Raw genomic sequence first — 21,517 nt, 5'->3', positions numbered from 1 at the left:
TAAAAGACAAAATACAAAATAGTACGATCAGGTGTTTTACCTCCATCGTCCCACTGCTCGCCAGTAGGCAGCTGCATGTCGAGGTCTCCATGAAAATCCATACTAGCATATGGCCAGTCTTCGACGAATATCGTCTGGCAATCCAGCCACTCGCGGAATAGTGGTCCCCATGACACTGGTCGTTCACCACCCCCTCGTGGCATGACATGCGCCCAGCGAGTGATCCGGGTCTCCCATGGTCTGGGCCTGTCCAAGTCCATGTCCTATAACTGAAGTGCCGACACTCACTCCAGCATGAGCGGGATCAAGATAGACCCGTAACCAAATTGCTTCGCCTCCCCGCGACGACATTTGGTGAGCTGTCTCTTCATGTTAATGGTCACCGCTTCCGCCCAGTTGTACATGGTCGGGTTGAGGCAATCAAGAGCCAACCGGAGGTGGGTATTTGTTGCCTCATGTTGGGCTTGGGAGCCCGCTGCCCTCGTCACCATAAATAGAACCAAGCAAAGAACCAAGTCTTCTATCGTGGGAATTTCCACTTTCCCGCTAGTCTTTGATTTACGTGCCCCTGGGCATACTCATACTATCAACATGTCCAGTGATTTGCCCCTAGTTCATTGGCCTTGTAGAATCGGCCTCTCGCCTTGACGAGACAATCCGGTTAGGAGATATATGTCCGTAGCATCGAACTCAATGTCTCTGCCCCGGATAATGAACTTTCCGTCTGTTGGGTTCCAAACACGAATAAGCAACTCTAACAAATCGGGTTAGGCACGAACATGCAGAGTGAGAAATTTTTTTATTAATCCACAAGCACGTAAAGCATTTCGGCATCCAGCATCATTGAACTCTTGCTCATCGTTGATATCGTGAGTTCGTTCCTACCAAACAAATGCCATGTTGCCCTGCATTAAAAGAAAAATGAATTAGAATTGTTTTCATAAATTTAAATGCATAATTTATACAAAAATTCAACTTCACATCGCCATTGCAGCTGTTTTCCAAACAGTGGTGATGGTGCAAGGTCAATAGTTCATTTCTCCCGCGATCGTTGCGAGAGTACATCTGTTTCTCGCGATGATCATGGAGGTCGTGCGTGTAACCACCCTCGGTCGTCGTGAACCCACGCGGTTTTTTTGCGACGACCGAGAGGTGGACTTGGATTTGAAAATCCACCTAAAACCACCTACCTAACACTAAATTGCATAAAAAAACTATTCAAATGCAGAGCAAGGAAGAATGTACTTACTTGGAGAAGGTTTCAGGACGAACCATGGACGGATGGTGCTGGAATCAACTTGAGAAATTTGCTCAGGTTGGTGCTCCAAATGCCCAAAGGTAAAAGTGTGCAATGTAAATGGTAAAAAAATGAATTACCACACCCCTTTTTATAGTAATTTTTTGAAAAAATTAAAAAATTATACTTTAGGGTGTGGGTTTTCTCATTTATATTGCATTTTTAATTAGGGTTTTTTGGGTTTTGACCGTATTTCCACATATATTATCTATTTATGTCGAATGGGGCTTATGATTGACGTGTTTTGTGTAGAATTACAGGTGGCGAGGTTACGTCATACTTTGTATACACTTGGTCCATACTTTCCAAAAAGTCTTCTTTAACACTCTTTTCCGACTTAAAAGATGAAAAGATTGCTGAGTTATTCCTTTTGACTCATTAAACGAAATAAGAAGCGGTCTACTTTAAGCTCTTTTCCGACCGTATAAACATGAAAAGATCGTCGGGCTTTTGTCGTTTCAGGTTCTTTATTGGTTGCGAAACGACGTGTCTTCGATCGCTTTTCTAATCTTTCGGATTGAGGTCACTAATGACGAAAAGTACTCCTTGATCGTAACAGTCAAGCGGTTCTCTCAAGTATTGTTTTATACTTTTTCAGGCTTGAGAGACACAAATATATGAAAAATGACCCCCCTGGAGTTTTCGTTTCCATGTCTTTTTCAAACTCTCTAAACATGAAAAAGATTCTGAGTTTGTCGGACTTGTTAAAACCTGACGACATTGGAATTGTCACCATGACGAGACTTGAGCTTCTCCTCCCCAGTGCTCGTTAAACTATTAGTAGGTTGGATTCGATTGAAGGTCGAACTTATATTACAAGCATATGCTATCCCCTTCAAGCTTGTTTTCAAAAATAATTGGGGTACTCGCCAGCAATGGTGGGGGGAAATTTGGAAGTTGTCATTCGTTACCTGCGGCAGCTAGTCACTCTTGAACATTGACACTTTTGCTTCTTGTCAGGTTGGGATATCCATACATCGTCATTTGGCCTTTCGAGGTTTTTTGGGTTGCCATTTTGCCTTATTCCATCTGATCCATGCTGTCTCCATCAAGCCTCTGATCCCTTGGTACTTGAATGCTGCCACCCTCCGGAGTCGTGTCGCCGACATGTTCAAGAGTATAATCCTTCTGCAGTTCACATCCTTACCTCCTCCTTTGATACTCTATTTCACCATATACCGCTTGTTCCTTATCTCGTGTCATTGATGGGGGAAACATTATGGCCCTCCTGCGACAGATCATCTCTTGTGGATGTCAACTCATTATCCAAGAGACTGATCTAGAGATCCCCTTTGGTATCTTGGAGCTTGCATGCCTCAATGGCAATTTCTTCACGCTTGACGATTGACTTTCATCATTGGTCGTTGATTGGGTGATTTCGCGAGTGTTCGACTTCAGCTCATTCTTCACACTTCGTGGATTGTACTAGAGAGTACCTTGAGAGCCATTAGCATTATTGGTGGTTTCTCTGGTGCTTGTTAATGGTTTTCATCATTGGTCGATAATCAAGCGACTTTCTATCATGCTCTACCTCAGCACATTTGTTCGCATGCTAGAATTTGTACTATGATCGGTTGGGTTTCAAGAACCTGAACTAAGATTACACATGTTCGGGTTGCGTGGATTGGTTCGTGATTACATGACCCTTTTATGGATGGCTGTGACCATACTTGAGTCTTCATGGATGGTTGCGACCATACCTTTATCATTATGATGGTCTTACTAGCTGGGTGGATGCGTCCATACCATAGACCTAGTTCCTATGTCTTTTGGATGGCTGCGCCCATGCCTCGACTACATGTATTTCACTATAAGAGATATCAGTTATACTTGCGCCTACAGGTTCTTCCAGGTGGTGTTCCAGTTTAGACAGTTTTGTAAAGCATTTCACCCCTCCCGCTCTCTCGGGCTTCATAATTTAGGGGGCATCTGTTACACAGTAATTTGTCACTGCCTTCACCCCAGTCCTTCTACTATGTCATGTGTCCAGTAAAACATGCTCATATTGAACAAATGCTCTCTTATGTTGCCAATTGACCCACTTTTCCTAAGTTTTCTACCTTGTCGCGAGAATCCACTTAATATACGTGATGGACCTCTGTCATAAATAGTCCAGTCGCGCCCCCGTCATAGGAGTACATCTGTTTCCCGCGACGGTTGGATTTCATGCCCCGGCGCGAGGCTATTTTCTATCTTTAGCAACGGTTTGACTGAATACATTGCTTCCTAGCAATGTCGGCGCTAGATCTTAGTTATCGACCAACGACGATCCAGATTGAGCGAATTCGTTCCAACAGTCGGCCTTTTGGATGTCTCTGGACCTGGTTGTTGGGTCAGTTTGGGTCGCCCTTCCCCCTCTGGCATGGTAGTTCCGTATTTTGTGTTGCTTGCCCTAAGGATAAGCTCCCTCTCCCTCATTTCATGGAGACTCCTTCTCCTATAAAATCACTCACCATTGCTATCATCTGCTAGTTCTTTTGGTTGTACAGTGCTGCTACTGCTTTTGGGTTTGATAGATAGTTGGTGTGAGTGTGACAAGTGTGGGATTGCTTTGTAGTTTTCAAGGAGGTGTGGAGTGCCCTTAACCTTGTGTAAAGCTTGTGAATGAGAGAGAGAGATATATTGCTATTTGGGAGACCCATCTTTGAGAGTGAATTCTTGAAGAAACACACTTAATGGACCCTCTGAGAAGGCTTGCGACGTCAAGACTTGGTTGTAAGCTTTGCTCTTGATTTATCATTAATATAATCAACGATGATTTCCTATGTCTTGTATGTAATTTACTTGATAGCTCATGACTTCTTGACTTTATGAGTAAATAGATCATTGTTGTTTCTCGGTTATGTGATATGTTGTTTCTTTGTGGTGCTTCAGGCTGATCGCTTGTTAAGGAGAAGGAAACGGAAGCTAGAGCAGCGCAACGGAACTTCATCGACCACCGGTTTGAGGTAGGCCTCCAACGATGAATATTTAAGGGTATTAATTGTTGTTTTGTCCTTGCTGTGACTAGACCCACTCTAGGGCTAGAGGGGTTGCCTCTATTCATAGAGGGAACACTTTCCTGCATCACACATAGACTTCCTAAGCTAGCTTTAAATTCGAGCCAAAACCACCTAAGGCTCAAACGAGGTTGGTATAAAGACACCAAGGCTTGGTTAAACCATTGGGAGATCGATGAGAATGTTGCATTGCAAAACATTAATAACATTAAAAATATTGTTACTTCTAAGTTCAAAGAAAAATTGTGGTGTGAGAAAGATTTAGCAGCTAAAATAAAATTAAGATATTATAAGGAGGTCATCAACCCCACCCTAGAAGATCAAAAGTATCTCTCAATTTTAACTAGCTCAAAGAATAAAATTAATATAGCCAAGATTAGAACGAACTCTCATGAGATCCATTGTGAAATGGGTCATTGGGCAGTTCCTAAAACACCATGGATGGAAAGGTTCTGCTATCTCTGTGAGAATACAAACATTGAGGATGAAAATCAATTCCTCTTAGAGTGCCCCGCGTACAACCACATTAGATATCAGTTTCAAAATCTTTGTTGCAATACTGACCTTCCTAGCCTTTTATGTTGTCAAAATTACAGTGAGCTCGGGAGGCTTCTCTCCAAGCTTTTTGAGCATAGGAATAAAATCTTAAATCAAACTAAATAATTCGTTTCTTTAGGTCTGACAGACCAAAGTTTGGTCTCAGTGGACGTTAACCATCATCATCATCATCATCACCATAATATTAAACCCAAGGGATTAATATTATAAATGCAAGGTATATAAACCCTAAAGGGACTGATATTCTAGACCCAAAGGATTAATACTAAAATCCTAAGGGATTAAAAAACCAATTTTATACTTTTACTTCATAATAAAGCGACATTGATTGATTTTCATATTGAGAAAATATTTATCCCAATGTGACGTTGGACCATGATTGACCATGATTATAAACCCAATGGATATATATTAAACCTTAAGATTAATATTATACTTTTTTAATGAAAAACATTCAAAATATAGTGCAAAATATTAAAAACAAATGAATAAGAGATAATGATTTTTTCAAAAATAAATTCATATAAAATAAAATGAAACAAAATAAGCATTTGTAAATTCATAAACTCATTTACTATAATCTCATTTGAATATATTAAATTTTTAAAAAATAGATCATGTGAAACATTATTGACGAAATTTTAAATCTATAAATTTATAATTTTTTAATGTATGATATATTTCAAAAATTGATAATTAAATTAAAAAAAAAAACCAATTTTATATTTTTACTTCATCTATTTTACTTATAATCAATTTACAATATAATGCATTTCAAATTTTAAAAATAAAAATACATTTCAAAACATCAACCATAATTTCTAATTTCATAATTTATTAATCATGGAGGAACTTATCATGGAACTTATTAATATAAACAATGTACTTCATAAGTAAAATATTTCAATGCCATATTAAGTAAAATATTTCAATGTCAACTAATATGTACAATGAAAAGAAATAAATTTTCATGGTTAAAACATTTTTAAGCATTTCAAGTAATGTTATTATTTTATATTTGGGCTATATTTTTTTTTCAATTTTATCTTTGACATGATTTTTTTTTTTAAATTTTCATTTTAAAAATATTTACACAAGAAGAAATTATATCACTCTAAACACTTCTTAGATTTGTGATTAAAATAGATCAATACTGATCTTTAAAGAAAAAACTAATAAGATCAACTTGCAATTTGAAAATTTGTTATTGAATGATTTCTAATTAATTTTAGAGCACAAATTCATTCATGCTACTTTAACTAATTCTACACTAATCCTACACTGAAAACCTAGGATAGACCAAATTCATAGTTAAGTTACTTTTATACATTTTTATTTGAAAAGTAAAGCAATCTTCCATAGAACACTCCTTCAAATCATTAACATCTAAACCAAACTTAGTTACTAATTTATAGTGGACACATAATTGATCTCGTGGAGATTTGTAGCATAAGCTAGTCAAACCTTGTACTCCTCATTTGTGCAGCGACACATATTCCTCTCGAGAGTCAAGGTCCCGTAAGTTGGCCTCATGATCCAATATCAAATGCCCAAACTTCTCATAGAGGTTTTCCATGTTAAATTTTCCACTATCAGACACCTGTGGCAATGTACAAATATATGTATGTTTAGATACTGGTAAAGCAGACATGGAAGTAAGTTATTGCCATAATTATAGGAAAATACCTTGTTATATATGGTATGCAAAACTTTGTTATTAATCAAAGAAGACACAGACACCTGTGACAATGTACAAATATATGTATGTTTAGATAGAGGTAAAGCAGACATGGAAGTAAGTTATTGCCATAATTATAGGAAAATACCTTGTTATATATGGTATGCAAAACTTTGTTATTAATCAAAGAAGACATAGCATTCACAACCTGTAGCCCACATGACATAGCATTCACAACTTGTAGCCCACATTCTTCTAGCGTGAGCAGAATATTGTAGTAGAAAATATGATCTTCAAACACGTTGAGGGACATCTTAACGCGAGAATGGATAGAATTTTTTTGCATCATAGTGAAAATGTAGGAAAACACCTTGTTATATATTTGCTTATATATAAATGAATGTTATAAATAATAATGAGGAACTGATCATAGAGGAACTTATTAGAATTGGACTAATCTCAAATCCCTAGAAAATTGGTGGGTGGGGAGCCACATGGCACGGATATATTTTTTTAAATTTATTAAAAGTAATAGACCATTTTGCTAAATAAAATTTTCTTATATATAAATGAATGTTATAAATAATAGTGAGGAGTTTATTAGAATTGGAATAATCTCAACATGGAGTAACTTATTAGAATTGGAATAATCTCAAATCCCTAGGAAATTGGTGGTACAAATATTTCTTTTTAAAAAAGTAATGGGCCATTTTTCTAAATAAAATTTTCTTATAAATAAGTGAATGTTATAAATAATATTGAGGAACTTATTAGAACTGGAATAATCTCAAATACCTAGAAAATTGGTGGGTGGGGAGCCATTTGGCACAAATATAATTTCAAATTGCTAGGAAATTGGTCGGTGAGGAGCAACCGTGGCACAAATATAATTTTTTAAATTTATTAAAAGTAATAGATCATTTTTCTAAATAAAAATTATTTATAAATAAATGAATGTTATAAATAATAATGAAGAACTTATTAGAATTGGAATAATTTCAGCATGGAGGAACTTATTAGAATTGAAATAATTTCAAATTCCTAGAAAACTGTTGGGTGGAGAGCCACGTAATATAATTTTTAAATTTATTAAAATTCAATGCAACCTAACAAGTAATAGACCATTTTTCTAAATAAAAATTATTTATAAATAAATGAATGTTATAAATAATAATGAAGAACTTATTAGAATTGGAATAATTTCAGCATGGAGGAACTTATTAGAATTGAAATAATTTCAAATTCCTAGAAAACTGTTGGGTGGAGAGCCACGTAATATAATTTTTAAATTTATTAAAATTCAATGCAACCTAACAAGCTCTGTAATACACTACAATGGTGGATAAACATTAAGAAGAAGCATATGTTGAGAATATTCCCTTGAGAATCAATCTAAGCCCTCAATTAAGAAAGGTAAACAAACCTCCTTCCATCTAAAGTTCATATCTATAGGCTATCGGTGAATAAAAGTTTAGATGTTGTAGTGTCTATAAAAAGTTAGAGGTAATAAAAATAATAAAATTCAATTTGTTAGAAAATCCTAGCATACTTATCACATCACCTATAAGTAAATATCCATTTTAACTTATAAATTAAAATAATGATTTTGTAACCATATTTAAAATTAATTAATAAATACATAAAAACTTTATCAATTACAATAAACTTACAATATAACATTATTTTTAACGGGTTCCCACCTACTTTACCATAAATATTATTAACTTATAAATAGACTTTGTTACAATACCATGGACCAATACCATGGCTCATCAATACCACATGGCCAAAAACCATCTCTCATTTCATAATAAAAATTTATAAATATTCTATTAGAATTGGATTTTATGATATTTTTTGAATTAAATCTAAAAGAAAAAATCATAATGACTTTTGAGATATACTTAAACTCTCTATCATTAAAATATATAAGATATAAATAGTAGTTACATATTAAGATCCATTTTACGATATAAATTAAAATAATAGTTTTGTAACCATATTTAAATTTCATTAATAAACACATAAAAACTTAATACTTACAATATAACAATATTTTTAACCATGATGTTATCTCCACTGTACCATGAATATTATTAGCTTGTAAATAAGTTTTGTTACAATATCATGAGTGGATACCATGGATCATCAATACCACATCTCTCACCTAACAATCAAAATATTTATAATTTTTTTTATCTACTTTTGTTAATTTTTTGTGCCAGAGACACTCCCCAACTCAATATGGAAGCGATGTTGTAATGTCCTGTTATGTCATGTTATGTTACCTAAACATTTTAATTTGGTTAAATTACATACAAAATGAAAATGAAAATTATTAATTATAATTATTAACTAAAACATTTTGACTCATTGAAATTACATAAAAATAAAAATAGAATTAAATAAATAAATAAAATAAATAAATAAATAAATAATTATAATGATTAAATATTACTAATTAAACCAACCTAAATCCATCTTAACTTTGGATTTATAAGTTCTAGGAGGGACCAAATCTCTAAAGGTGCAAACATTTCCTCAAGGTTTGCATTGAGAAAAAATGTTTTCACCTTGAGAAATTTGATCCCTTTGGAAACTTGATAGATCCATATTTAAAATAAATCTAGAATTATCCTACATCCATTTAACTTCAAGCATATTAATAATATTCCATATACCCTCATCCCATTTTTGTTCTAGTCACTAACTAATATTAGCATAAAAATTATTCATTTCAATACCTACCCTCCTCGCTAGGCTTGAAACAAAGTGCACCAATGATACTTTGTTCATCCCATTATTATCCCCATATTATCCCCATATCTTTGACTACACACTACATTTAATTCATAACCATCACCTTTTTAAGCATCACCTTCTATAAGAGTAGCATGTGTACATCCTTGTTATCTTGGTTTTGTCTAAGGAAATTCGAGCCCATAAACACTTAGCATGTGTACATCCTTGTTATTTTGGTTTTGTCTAAGGAAATTCGAGCCCATAAACACTTTGATATTATCCATAACGACAAATAGAAAAAATCCAAGCCTTTCGTCTCTTCCAATTGCAAAAATGGCCTAAAACAAAGTGTATCAATACTACTTTTATTTATTCCATAACTTTGACGACACACCATTTCATTTAATTCAAAACCATTACCTTCTCCAAATGTAACATGTGCACATCTTTAATTATTCTTATATATTAAAAATTCTACCCCATAAACATTTTGGATTCGTCCTTAAAAAACAAACTTAAACTCTTAATGTATCCCAAGTACAAAGAGCTTTGGTATGATGCATCATTATCATTTTAAATCTCACAACTAAGTTATTTCTCCCAAGTGCACAACGAATGTACCACTATTATCTTACACCATGTGCCAACTAAATTAAATAAATTTAACCATATATTATCACAACTAAAATCGCCCCCACAACTTTTTAAATATCCCCTAATGAATAAAACTATTAAATATCCCCTTGTGAATAAAACTATCAGTGAAGCCAACATTCACCATGGCCATCATCAACTAAACATTCACCACGGCCATCATCAACTATCCATTCACGAGGAAATTTGCATACTATTACCGTTATCAACTATCTATTCACGACCAAATTCTCATCCCATTAATTTTTATAGCATATTTATTTATTTTTCACTTTTTGCCACCCTACCCCTTTGGCTATCTACTCAACTAATTTCAAGTTTCCCACACCATATGATGTTCAATATGAAAGTGAGTTTGCAGGTGACCCGATTGAATTTGATGTGGTTTTGGTTGATAATAGCATGACCCTGAGATATAATAGCATGTGATGGTTTGAAGTCCATTATAAATTATTGTATGTTTCCTTCTCTCTGAAATCCTACTTTCCGCCAAATCGAGGAGGTTATACATATAACCTCCTCGATCATAAACCACCTCCGATTTCGTCCCCCCGACATTTTCCTTTCCACAAAATCCGGTATAATCCACCAACTCATTTTCCTTTCCACAAAATCCGGTATAATCCACCAACTTAACCACTCTTTGTTGAGCTTTCCGACCGCATGGCCGAAGCAACCATAAACATGTATAAATAAATAAATAAATAAGCCGACCTCAGTGCCATGAACATGAACAGGTACAAATAGACTATAAATGAAAGAAAAAATAGAAGACAACAAATCATAGTGCGGCTAAACAATTTGCGAGACTCTAATTATTCTTTTATTCTGAAACCATATCAAAATATTTATCTATACCGAAAGTGGGTTCCTTGGGGAAGTACTTTAATCTAAAAGAGACTCTTCCATAAGCTTTGCAATAGTAGCAATGGCGAAACAATTGTTTCAATTTGGTGATCAAGAAACCGCTGACATAAAATTACGGCTGATCGATGAAAATGGAGACGAAACAAATATATACCTCCATTCTCAAGTTTTGAAAGAAACAATTCTTTATGAAGCCTGGCTTTCTCAGGGCCGGTCTCTGAATGAGCAGCCCCTTGAACTCAAGATAAATGTTAGTGCAGAGATTTTTCTTAAATGTTTTGAGCTCATGTATTCGTGTGAAGCAGATGAACACTTTTGTTTCTCTGGTGTGGATGAAGCCCTGGATATTCTACCAGTTGTTTCTCAAATGATATTTCATAAGGGGGTAAAACAATGCATGAAATATTTGGAAGCTGTTAGTTGGAGTCCGGAGCAAGAATCCAAACTTCCGGCCACGCTCTCCTCTTTGCGCATAAACATTTTGCCGGAATTAGCTGTCAGACTTTGTATTAGTCGTGACAAGTCAAGTTGTGAGGATTTAGATATGCTGAAACAAACTTTACAAGACATGTTGTCTACAATGTCTTGTAGATCAAACAATAGCGTACGTCGCAGGGAAGTGGAGAAATATATTGTAGGATTCTTTGAGGCCGCAAAGAAGTCCTCAGTTAAGGGCATTGCAGAAACGTGTAGGGAAGCACTGTTGGAAGAATTTCGTGCCAACGTAGAACGTATTAAATTTAATGAGTTTAGTGAGGCAGAAGAAGTAGCTGTTAATGCTTGGTCAAATCTATTGTGGCTCTTTGACATTATTAGAGGCTGTGATGGGAAGCTCTATCAAACATTTATTGAATTATTTTGCGCTGATGCTTACCTTCGTTATTCGGCAAAATACAGTCGCGTTGGTGTGAAAATTAAAGTAGATATTTTACTTGATCGCATTCTAACTGCAATAGGGAATGGGGAGATTATTAATTCTGCTTCATTTCGGGTTTCATTTCTGACCAATTGGTTGGATACCATGGTTATGCTGATTGCGGATCAGCCTATGCACCCTGAAAAATTGTGGGCATTGGAGAGAGGAATTATAGATGTGGCTGACACCCTTTCCCTCCCTAATCAAAAAATAATTTACAACTTTTGGAAGGACGTATTCAAAAGACTATCAATGGACAACAGTAATGCGCTCAAGTGGTGGGCTCAGAAAGTGCAGGATGCCATCAAGAATGGCAAGATTATTGACACAACCGCATAGCTTGTGTCATGGCAGGCTATTTTTAGTCGTTTTGTTTTGATTTCTTTCCATTTTCATGTTCTGCTATTCGATTTAGTTGTTTAGGTCAAAGCATTCGCTTACAGTGAGCTTTGCTCTGTCATTTGTCCTGTTATTATTATTAATGATTTTCATTATTCCAATGGATGATTTTCATTATTCCAATGGGTTATGCCCTGCAGGATGTAGAGCTTGCGGTTAGATTTAGTATATGATCATATGTTATTATCTAGTTTTATTCGAATGGGTTATACCCGGCATGATATAGGGTTTGCTGTTGGATTATTTATGTATAATTGTATTGTTTATTTAAGGAAGATTTGAATTTAGAATTTCTGGAATTAAAGTTCTGACTCACATATTTTGTGATTTTATATCAATATTGTGATTAATTATTTTTTTCTTTTAAATAAAAATAAAATATAACCATAATTAGAAACAAAAATAAATATATTTATTTGGTTAGTGGTTAGTTTTAATTAAAAGCATTATTGTAAAAGGATTTGTATTTCAACTTAAGATGAATAAAATCTATTGATTTTTATTTTTTCTTGTAATTAAGGGTATAGATTGATTCTCAAGGAAATGTGCTGAGCACATGCTTAGACTTAATGCTTTTCAATGCTTGTAATGTATTAAAGAATTTATGAGGTTGCATTGACTTTTAATAAATTAATAGTTTAACTAGGCCCTTGTGTCTTTATGCCACCCCCGATTGAGCCTATGATCATCTATGTTATTGAGTTTGTGCTTTTATAGCAGAAACGTAATCATAGCTAGGCTCTCAATAGGGGAAAGACCTACTTCTATAAGGAGAATAGGATAGGGTGTATTACTTTTAATTTTCAAGTTATAAGTTATAAAACGCTTCTGGATTTGCTCAATCTTTCTCCATGATTCTTTGGAGATGCTGCAACCCCAAACCTCACAACCATATAAGATAATAGCAGTGACTAAAGTTTCAAAGAGGAACTTATTTTTATCCCACATTACGAAGTTTGTTGTTTTACAATTATTTCCAAGACTAAAATAAGCTTTCCACCCCCCATTAATCATTTTCTCAATGTTGTGGTTCCAGTTGACCTTGTGATGAATATCAATTCCTATGTACTTGTAAGAATACACTTCCTCCAAGTTATTATTGTCATACATAAAATTAGCATAAGTGTCCTTGGATTTGATAATCATAACTTTTGTTTTGTTAGTGTTAATAGTCATACCCATGGTAGAGCAGAAATCCTTAAGAAGCTTGAGTTGCTTATCAAGATCAGATGGGCACCTTGCCAAAAGAACAATATCGTCAGCATAGAAAAGAAGGATGACGACTATCCCAGCTAAGATCGTGCCATCACATCCTACTTCCTCTAAATAGCCTTCAAGCTTATCGATGTAAATGCCAAATAGGGTAGGGGAGAGGGGGCAACCTTGTTTAACTCTGATGTTACACTTAATATCTTTCGACCACCCCTCATTGCTCTTTAGCTTGGCAATTACATTCTCGTATAACCTTATAATGGTAGCTCTCAACTCGAGAGGAACCTTTAGCTCTTCTAATCTATTCCAAAGGTTGTATCTAGGAACCATATCGAAAGCCTTTCTAAAGTCCACAAAGCAACAAAATAAATTGGATTTATCATTACGACATTCCTCCGCAATGATCCTAGGCATAATGAGGTGGTCTGTTGTTGAGTGATGCCTTCTAAAACTTGTTTTTCCTTTAGCCTGCTTACCTTCACTTTCAAGCCATATGCTTAAATTCTTTTACAAAATACTACCATATAACATGGCTAAGAGAGGGCTGATCATAATTGTCTGATAATTAGAGGGATTATTTGTATCCCCACTTTCAAAAATAGGGATAATGAGGCTCTCAGTCCAAGGTTTAGGGAACCCTTGCTTGACTGCTTGATTGAAAATCTTGTGAATGTGGGGGATGAGGACAGGACCTTCAATGCCCTTAGCTTTCCCATTAGCGAGTTGATTAACCCCAAACTTAATGTCTTCTAAAGAGAACTTCTTTCGTTGTGAGCAGGGTTTCCAAATTATCCATGACATTTGGAGATTCATAAAGCTTTTTAAGATAGGAATTCCAATTGTGAAGAGCAATTTTATTATTATCTTTAGTCTTCCTAGTTAGAACCTGCCTCCAAAATTCTTAGGAGCTACTTGAGAGAGGTGTAAGAGATTCTCCTGTCTTTGACGAATGTACTGCCTCTTTTTCCTTTTAGTTAGGACTTTGTATATTTTTATCTTGTCCATTTTAAGAGATTCATCAATAGCTTCCTTAATTGCTGTCCTCACACTTTTACAATCTTTGTCATACCATGGATTGGTTTTGCTATTTCCTTTATTATTTGAAACTTCAATTGAGAACTTGTTAATAGAATATGACAGGGTTGTAGTAAAATTATGATAGAGGTCTTCTATGTTGTCTATGCTAGATAAAGGAAGCAAATTAGTTTTTAATTCATTTAGAAAGAGATCATTTTATTTCTATCAAATATTAAGTTCTTTTGGCTGTAAGTATTATTTTTTGTGGGAACTCTATGCATGACAAAATTGGGAGTTATAAGTAAAGGCCTATGATCAGATTCAGGTTCGTGGTCGTTTAAGATGTCAAAATTTATTATTTCGTTGTATAATGGGAGATCGGAAATAACATAGTCTACCACGTTGCTACCAAGTCCATGGATGCAGGTCATCTTGCTGAAATTGGGCCACTTTTTTAGACTGATGCAAATTATGAGATCCTGAGCACTACAGAGCTTGACTAGCTCCGACCCAAACAAATTTTCCCGAGGTCTTCAGAGCTCCTTTTTCACCTACTAGATAGAATAGGGTCTTCATCTAACCAAAGAGGATTAGGGTTGGAATGATTGCTTAGAATAATAGCTTGGTTGTTTGAAGTTCGAGCATTAAAGTCACCTATTAAAAGGATATTACCGTCATTCCTTAGGCTAGAAACATCATTCTCTAAACCATTGTAAGGGTTATTTTTATCTAGAATCTTCTTCTTATAGAAGTTAGAATTGATGGGGGGAAATAACATATTGCCATTTAGGACTTTTTATTATTAATGTCTCTGATCTCTATCCAACTATATTGGTTGTGAGGGTCGTTTTTATAAATCCTAGCATGGGGGAAGATGTTCTTCTTAATGTAACAAGCTATTCCCCCAATGCCTCTACGAGAGGATTGCTTGTTATATTTATGAAGCCTTAGGCTATATCAACCACATTAATATTTTTAATGTGGTTGTACTGTAAAATATAAATAATCTCACTCTTCCTATGCTTGCATTAATTAAAAGTATAGAAAATAAATATATATCCAATTTTAAATGTGGAAGATGTATAATTTGTACACTTGTTAAAAATATTTCAATACAAGATTTAGATAAACTATTTAAATATCCATACTATTATATATATGAAAGAAAATAATTATATATATATATATATATATATATATATATATATATATTTCTTAACAATAATTCCTAATAAAAATAATAAAAGGGAGGTGTGCAATTCTTTCAATTCTTAATATAAAATTAATATGTGGCATTTAAAAAATATTAATAAAAAATAAAAAATTGGATTATAAATAAAATATTTCAATCATTTTGGCTCTACTATAAAATAAATGTGAATATGGGAAACCCCTTTTAGATTTGAATATTTGACTTCCCTAAAAAAACACATGTCCTTAACCATTAGCTACAATTTAATTATTTCAAAAAATGTAATATACCTTAGATATGTTATTAAATTTATGATTGTAATGTAATAAATAAGTATTATGTAACAATAGTCATATGGTAGTTATTATGTAATATAATCATTAATATGTAATATTGATTAGTTATAGAACAATTGTTACATGATATTTATTTACTGCATTATGATAATATTTCTTATAATATACCTTAGGTATACTACATAAACCTTCTTCAAATTTAAGAAGATTACTTAAATTTGATGAGATTTTTTGAAATCACAAGGAAAAATTAGTCCTTTTGTATATTTTTCAATTAAAAAGTGTTTATTATAAGGATATTCCTTCTATTAAGATTTTATCATTAAATTTGAATGGGTTCCTAGATTTTCAAAAGTTTATCCACATAAAATTTGAGGAACCTTAAATTTGATTTGACCATTGGCTTGTCATTTGTCACTATATGTCTAGAAATTCAAGGCATCACCTAATAGACTAGGTCCTTCTTAAAAGATTATGCATTTCTCTAGATTTTAGCTAATTAATTATGCATCTAAAATATGAATAACAAATTGCAAGAGTCATCCTTCCCATTGGATAATAGATGCTCTTTTGTGAAATTCCTCGGGTGCAACCTAAGAAACATATATGCATCCTCCTAAAAATAACAACAATAGCAGAAAGTAGAAACAAAGACATGAAGATTATCCATAACAACAAAGTTATTGATGCAATGAAATAACCAACTCCACATCCAATGTCTGGACAAAAAGGAAATAATACTGCAGTGAACATGTAGTAGAAAGCAACATCAAGAGAAAGCACCAATAATAAAAAATGCTAAGGGCCAAAAAGTAGGAGGCCTAGCTCAAAAATGGATCAGGAGAAGAGTTAGTAGGTGATTTGTCCCAAGTGAAGAAGAGAGTCTGAGATGAATTCCTAGAAGTGGATCGAGCCCAACGAGGTAGAACATCCGATTTTGGACAAAATTTCAGCTTCCTTGTTGTGATCAAATACATGTGAGAGAAGGAAATTTGAAGGAACGATTGAGATAAAGTTATGATCTGCTATTTCCAAGAGAGAAGATTCAGATTCTGAAGTTTACATCGGTTGTTGGCCTAATTGATAATAACTTTAGAGTCCCCAAAGATGGAAATGCTTGTCAATCCAATCCATGAAGCACAATAGAGAGTGCCCCATAAGGCCAGAAGCTTGACCCTAGTATTCAAACCCTTTCCACCAAACCAAAGGAATCTGAAGAGGTGATCAGGTTCTAGATAAATGATCATTCTACAGCCACATGACCCAAAGGAACTGGCTCCATCAAAGAAGCCAACTAGAAAGGAAGACCAAAGATCAAAGGAGGAGCGAGAGGGGTGAGGAGAAGGGAAGGGCTTAGGAGAAAATTCTTTAAAGAGGGCCATGATCGAAGAGTTGGTTCTGTAGACAGAAGACTGGGAGGAATCAAAGATCAGTGCATTACGTGCTCTCCAGATGACCCATAAGAGAAAAAATGGAAGGGTCTCGAAGGATTTATGTACAAATGTGGAGGCAGTCAAGGATGTGATCCCAAATCGGGACAACTGGGGATTCCAAGAGGCTGAGGAATTCAAATATATATTTGTAAAATATAAATATTCAACTGACTTATATGAATTGTTGTGAGAGATTTTTCAGCGAAAATCACATGGAGTACCATTTTTCGACGCGTTTCGAACCAACTAGTGTGGTTCATCGTCAGGACAAGTTGAAGAAACAGATCCAGCGTAGCATGCTAAATAGTGTGAGCGGAGCCTCCAACAGCTAACTAGACCAACAGCTAGTTTGACAATAGGACCGGGGTCAAAATTATTAAATTAGTTTAATTAGTAAGATTAAGGACCAGTATCTATAAAAATAAATAAAATATTATCGAGGGTATTCAAGAAATATTAATAAAAATATGAGTTAGTTAGAATTTAGATAAATACATGACCTTATAATATATGAAAAAAAATTTAAATGTCTAAATAAAAATATATAAAGCAATTATATTTAAAAGTATTATTAAAAATAATTAATAATTAATTAATAATTAAAAGGAAAATCAGGTGCATAGAGGACCTTATAATAACAAAATAAAATAAAGAATATCAAAAGATGTTACGCTAGTTAGAAAAATCAGTTAAAAATAATTAGATTAGAATTTAAATGGAAGATTAGTTATATAAAGGACCTTAAGGTCATAAAAGATATATATAAAATTAATTGAAATGAAATCTAATTTCTAAGTATTATCAAAGTTAAAAGCTATTTGGTAAAAAATAATAAAACTAATAAATAAACACACTAAAAGAGAAAAATTAATTAAATAAAATAAAATAAATAATATTAAATAAATAAAATCAGTTAAAAATAATGTTAAAAAAAATAAATAAATAAATTTGAAAACATAAATAAATAAATAAATAGATAAATAAAATAAATAATAATAATAAAATAAATAAATAAATAATAAAAATAAAATAAAATAAAATGATAAATAAATAAAGAAATATAAATAATAAATAAATAAATAAATAATAATAAAATAATAATAATTAAAAATAAAGATAAAAGAAAAAAGAAAAAACTTAACGAGGAAGGCGGAAGAATGACTAGGACGAAAGAGCAGGGACCCAACACCTACTGACTTTCCAGCCATCCTCTCTATTGAGATTGCTTGGTCTCTTTTCAATCTCAAGCGCTTCTCTAAATTTTCGATGATGGAAATGCGAGACCTTAGCAATAACACTAGCCTCCTCAATACAAACATGATGATTGGTTTTCTCAACATGTTCAGCTAAGGCGGAAGACTTAGCTCTCCTATGCCTAAGATCCGTTGTGTGCTCACTAATCCTATGATTAATGGAGCGACCAGTCTCCCCAATATAGGCGGTCCTACAGGAACAAGGGATCAGATAAACGCCCTTCATATCCTTAGGGTCGATCGGATCCTTCACTGATCTGAGGGACATACGAATGGTGTTTAGGGGCCTAAAGGTCACAGGGATACTATGATTCCTGAGAATCCTTCCAATTCTATCGGTGGTCCCCTGAATATACGGAAGATGGACACCTGGAATTCGCTCTTTCGATTCTCTTTTAGACCGAAAATTCTTGGAAGCTTTAAGGAAAGCCCTCTGACCCATGTATCTACTATAACCATTCTCAACAAAGACATCAAGTAAATGGGATTTTTCTTTCTCAAAGCTATTCTTATCCGAGATCCTTAGGGCCCGAGTAGCAAGGGTATTGAGAACACCCATCTTTTGAGCCGGGAAATGGTGGGAACTGGCATGAAGATACTGCTCTGTATGAGTTTTCTTTCGAAAAACTTGATGGGTGAGGGAACCATCACTATTCTTGGAAATAAGAATATCAAGGAAAGGAAGGCATCCATCAAATTCCTGCTCCTTGGTGAACTTAATGGCTGAGGATTGCTTGTTGAGATGATCAAAGAAGAGATCAAGCTCATCCTGGCCATGAGACCAGATGACATTGGTGTCATCCACGTACCTTCTCCACAACTTGGGCAAGAGCCGAGAAGAGTTCAGAGCCTTGGACTCAAAATCTTCCATAAATAGGTTTGCAACAATAGGGGACAGGGGTGAGCCCATCGCAACCCCACAGGTTTGCTCGAAGAACTCTCCCTCAAAAATAAAGAAAGTGGAAGTGAGACAGATCTCAACCAACCTGGCCGTGTCAGGATCTGCTCGACGGTTGATCACATCCATGGCCTCATTAATAGGGATGCAAGTGAACAGGGAGACAACATCAAAACTAACAAGAATGTCCCCAGGATCAAGCTTAATATCCTTTAGTTCTTCGATAAAGGAAGCAGAGTCTTTTACGAAGGACTCCGTACGACCAACTAAGGGCTTAAGCTTTAACGCAAGGAACTTCGCAAGAAGGTAGGTAGGGCCTCCAATGGTGTTGACGATGGGCCTTAAGGGGGCACCTTCCTTGTGAATCTTGGGGAGGCCATAGATTCAGGGGGTAATAGGGTTGCTTTCAAAGAGCTTATGGTGCAAGGAACTCAATGAGCCAATGGATTTTATGGCCACAGCCACATTTCTAGCCACCTTCTTCAAAGGATTTTTGGGAAGCTTTTTGTAGCTACCACTATTATGAAGATGATCCAACATCTTGCTGCGGTAATCATCCCTATTAAGAATGATCCATGTGATTTTCGCTGAAAAATCTCTCACAATCTTGATATGGATCACAGAAGCCTGAACTCTTTAATTATATGAATTGTTATGTGCTCCCTTTAACATACATAAAATTGTTCACAGTTGAGAATCCATCCCACTAGAGTGTGTTAAAGCAAAAGGGAACCATATATTTCTTTGCCATTTTTTAATAGTTGATCCTATTCCAATTTTATTATAGTTGGTTGTATTTGTATAAAAGGGCAACCCTTATCTCGATTGAGGGTTCTCTGAACCTGCATACATTGATGCTCGGGCCCACCATTTTTGTCACTCTTTGAATAGACGAATGTTGGAGTTATTACGAGAATTGTTGATTGTCAGAAAAATTTTACAATAGATAACTCCATTTAATGTAGAGTTCAAGACATGGAATTTGGACTATCTGTGGGTCCTATGCTAACACATAAATCGAGGATGGAGCAAGTTAGGTTTGAGAAAGTTATTTCTGGAGTGTTAATAGAGTGGAAACCCTATTACCATGTAAAAACATGGTTTAAGTTTCTATGAAATGGGAATCTCAGTGTATATGATACTGTCCACTTAGAAAATAACCAAATACATTATATATATAATCTTAATAGTACGAAGGAAAGTCATGTAAATTTGAAAAAAAATGATATATATATATATATGAATGATTAAAGAAGTTATAAGTTGGTGAGTATGAAAATATTGACTTCCAATATGTGATTAAGATGTAGTAAAATTCATGATAATAATAATAATAGTTGTAACAATTTTTAGGCTTTGCCTTGTATATATATATATATATAGATAGATAGATATAAATAAGTGTGTGTAAATTTGATTTGAGATTTGTTTTTATTAATATATAATTATGCTATAAATTAAAATAATTATTTTTTATTAAATATAGAGAAATGAATATCTATTTTAATATTTGAATTTTAAATTGTTTAATTTTAATCTTTTAATAATATTAATTAATTACTATTTATAATTATTTTTACCAAAAATGTTACTCTAGTGGTTTATTGAGTGAAAGTTAATATATTTTCAAAAATGTATAATTCAATAAATTTTATTTTTAAAAGTTATTTTGGATTTTCAATATTTTCATTATAACTATTGATTTATTTCAAAAAAATAAAAATTCGTTTAAATAAATTATAAATATTATGTAATTATTTCTAGTTAATAATTAAATTATATGTTTTTAATTTCTTGAAAATTTAGGATTTAAAAATTAGTTAATTTTGTTATAAATTAATGATAACCATTGTTAAAGTAATAATATAGAGATAGAGATAAGTTAAAAGTAATATGAAATTTTATAAAATAAAAGATTAATTATAGATTTTTGAATTATTATATATAAAAATAAAAATAAAACTTTATGGTATTATTATAATTATATTAAGAGGAGTGACATGATAATTTGTATAAGGATGATGACTATGATGATTAATGCACACTAAGGCTTATATAGTCTATCACCTTAAGAAGGTAATAGATTAAATAGGATTATTTAATGTT

General features: G+C 33.7%; 1 protein-coding gene across 1 annotated transcript; it reads left to right on the top strand.

Annotated features, from left to right (window-relative positions):
* Positions 1 to 10,856: 10,856 nt before the first annotated feature.
* On the top strand, positions 10,857 to 12,050 carry LOC149156735 (BTB/POZ domain-containing protein At1g63850-like). The gene has a single exon (XM_089444850.1). The coding sequence runs from the start codon at positions 10,857 to 10,859 to the stop codon at positions 12,048 to 12,050; it is 1,194 nt and encodes a 397-aa protein (XP_089300976.1).
* Positions 12,051 to 21,517: the final 9,467 nt, after the last annotated feature.

Source organism: Pinus tabuliformis, chromosome 9 (genome assembly GCF_031772625.1).
Source record: "Pinus tabuliformis cultivar Carrire ecotype Pingquan chromosome 9, CPIR1, whole genome shotgun sequence".
Taxonomy (NCBI): domain Eukaryota; kingdom Viridiplantae; phylum Streptophyta; class Pinopsida; order Pinales; family Pinaceae; genus Pinus; species Pinus tabuliformis.
This window is presented reverse-complemented; position numbering and strand designations above follow the sequence as displayed.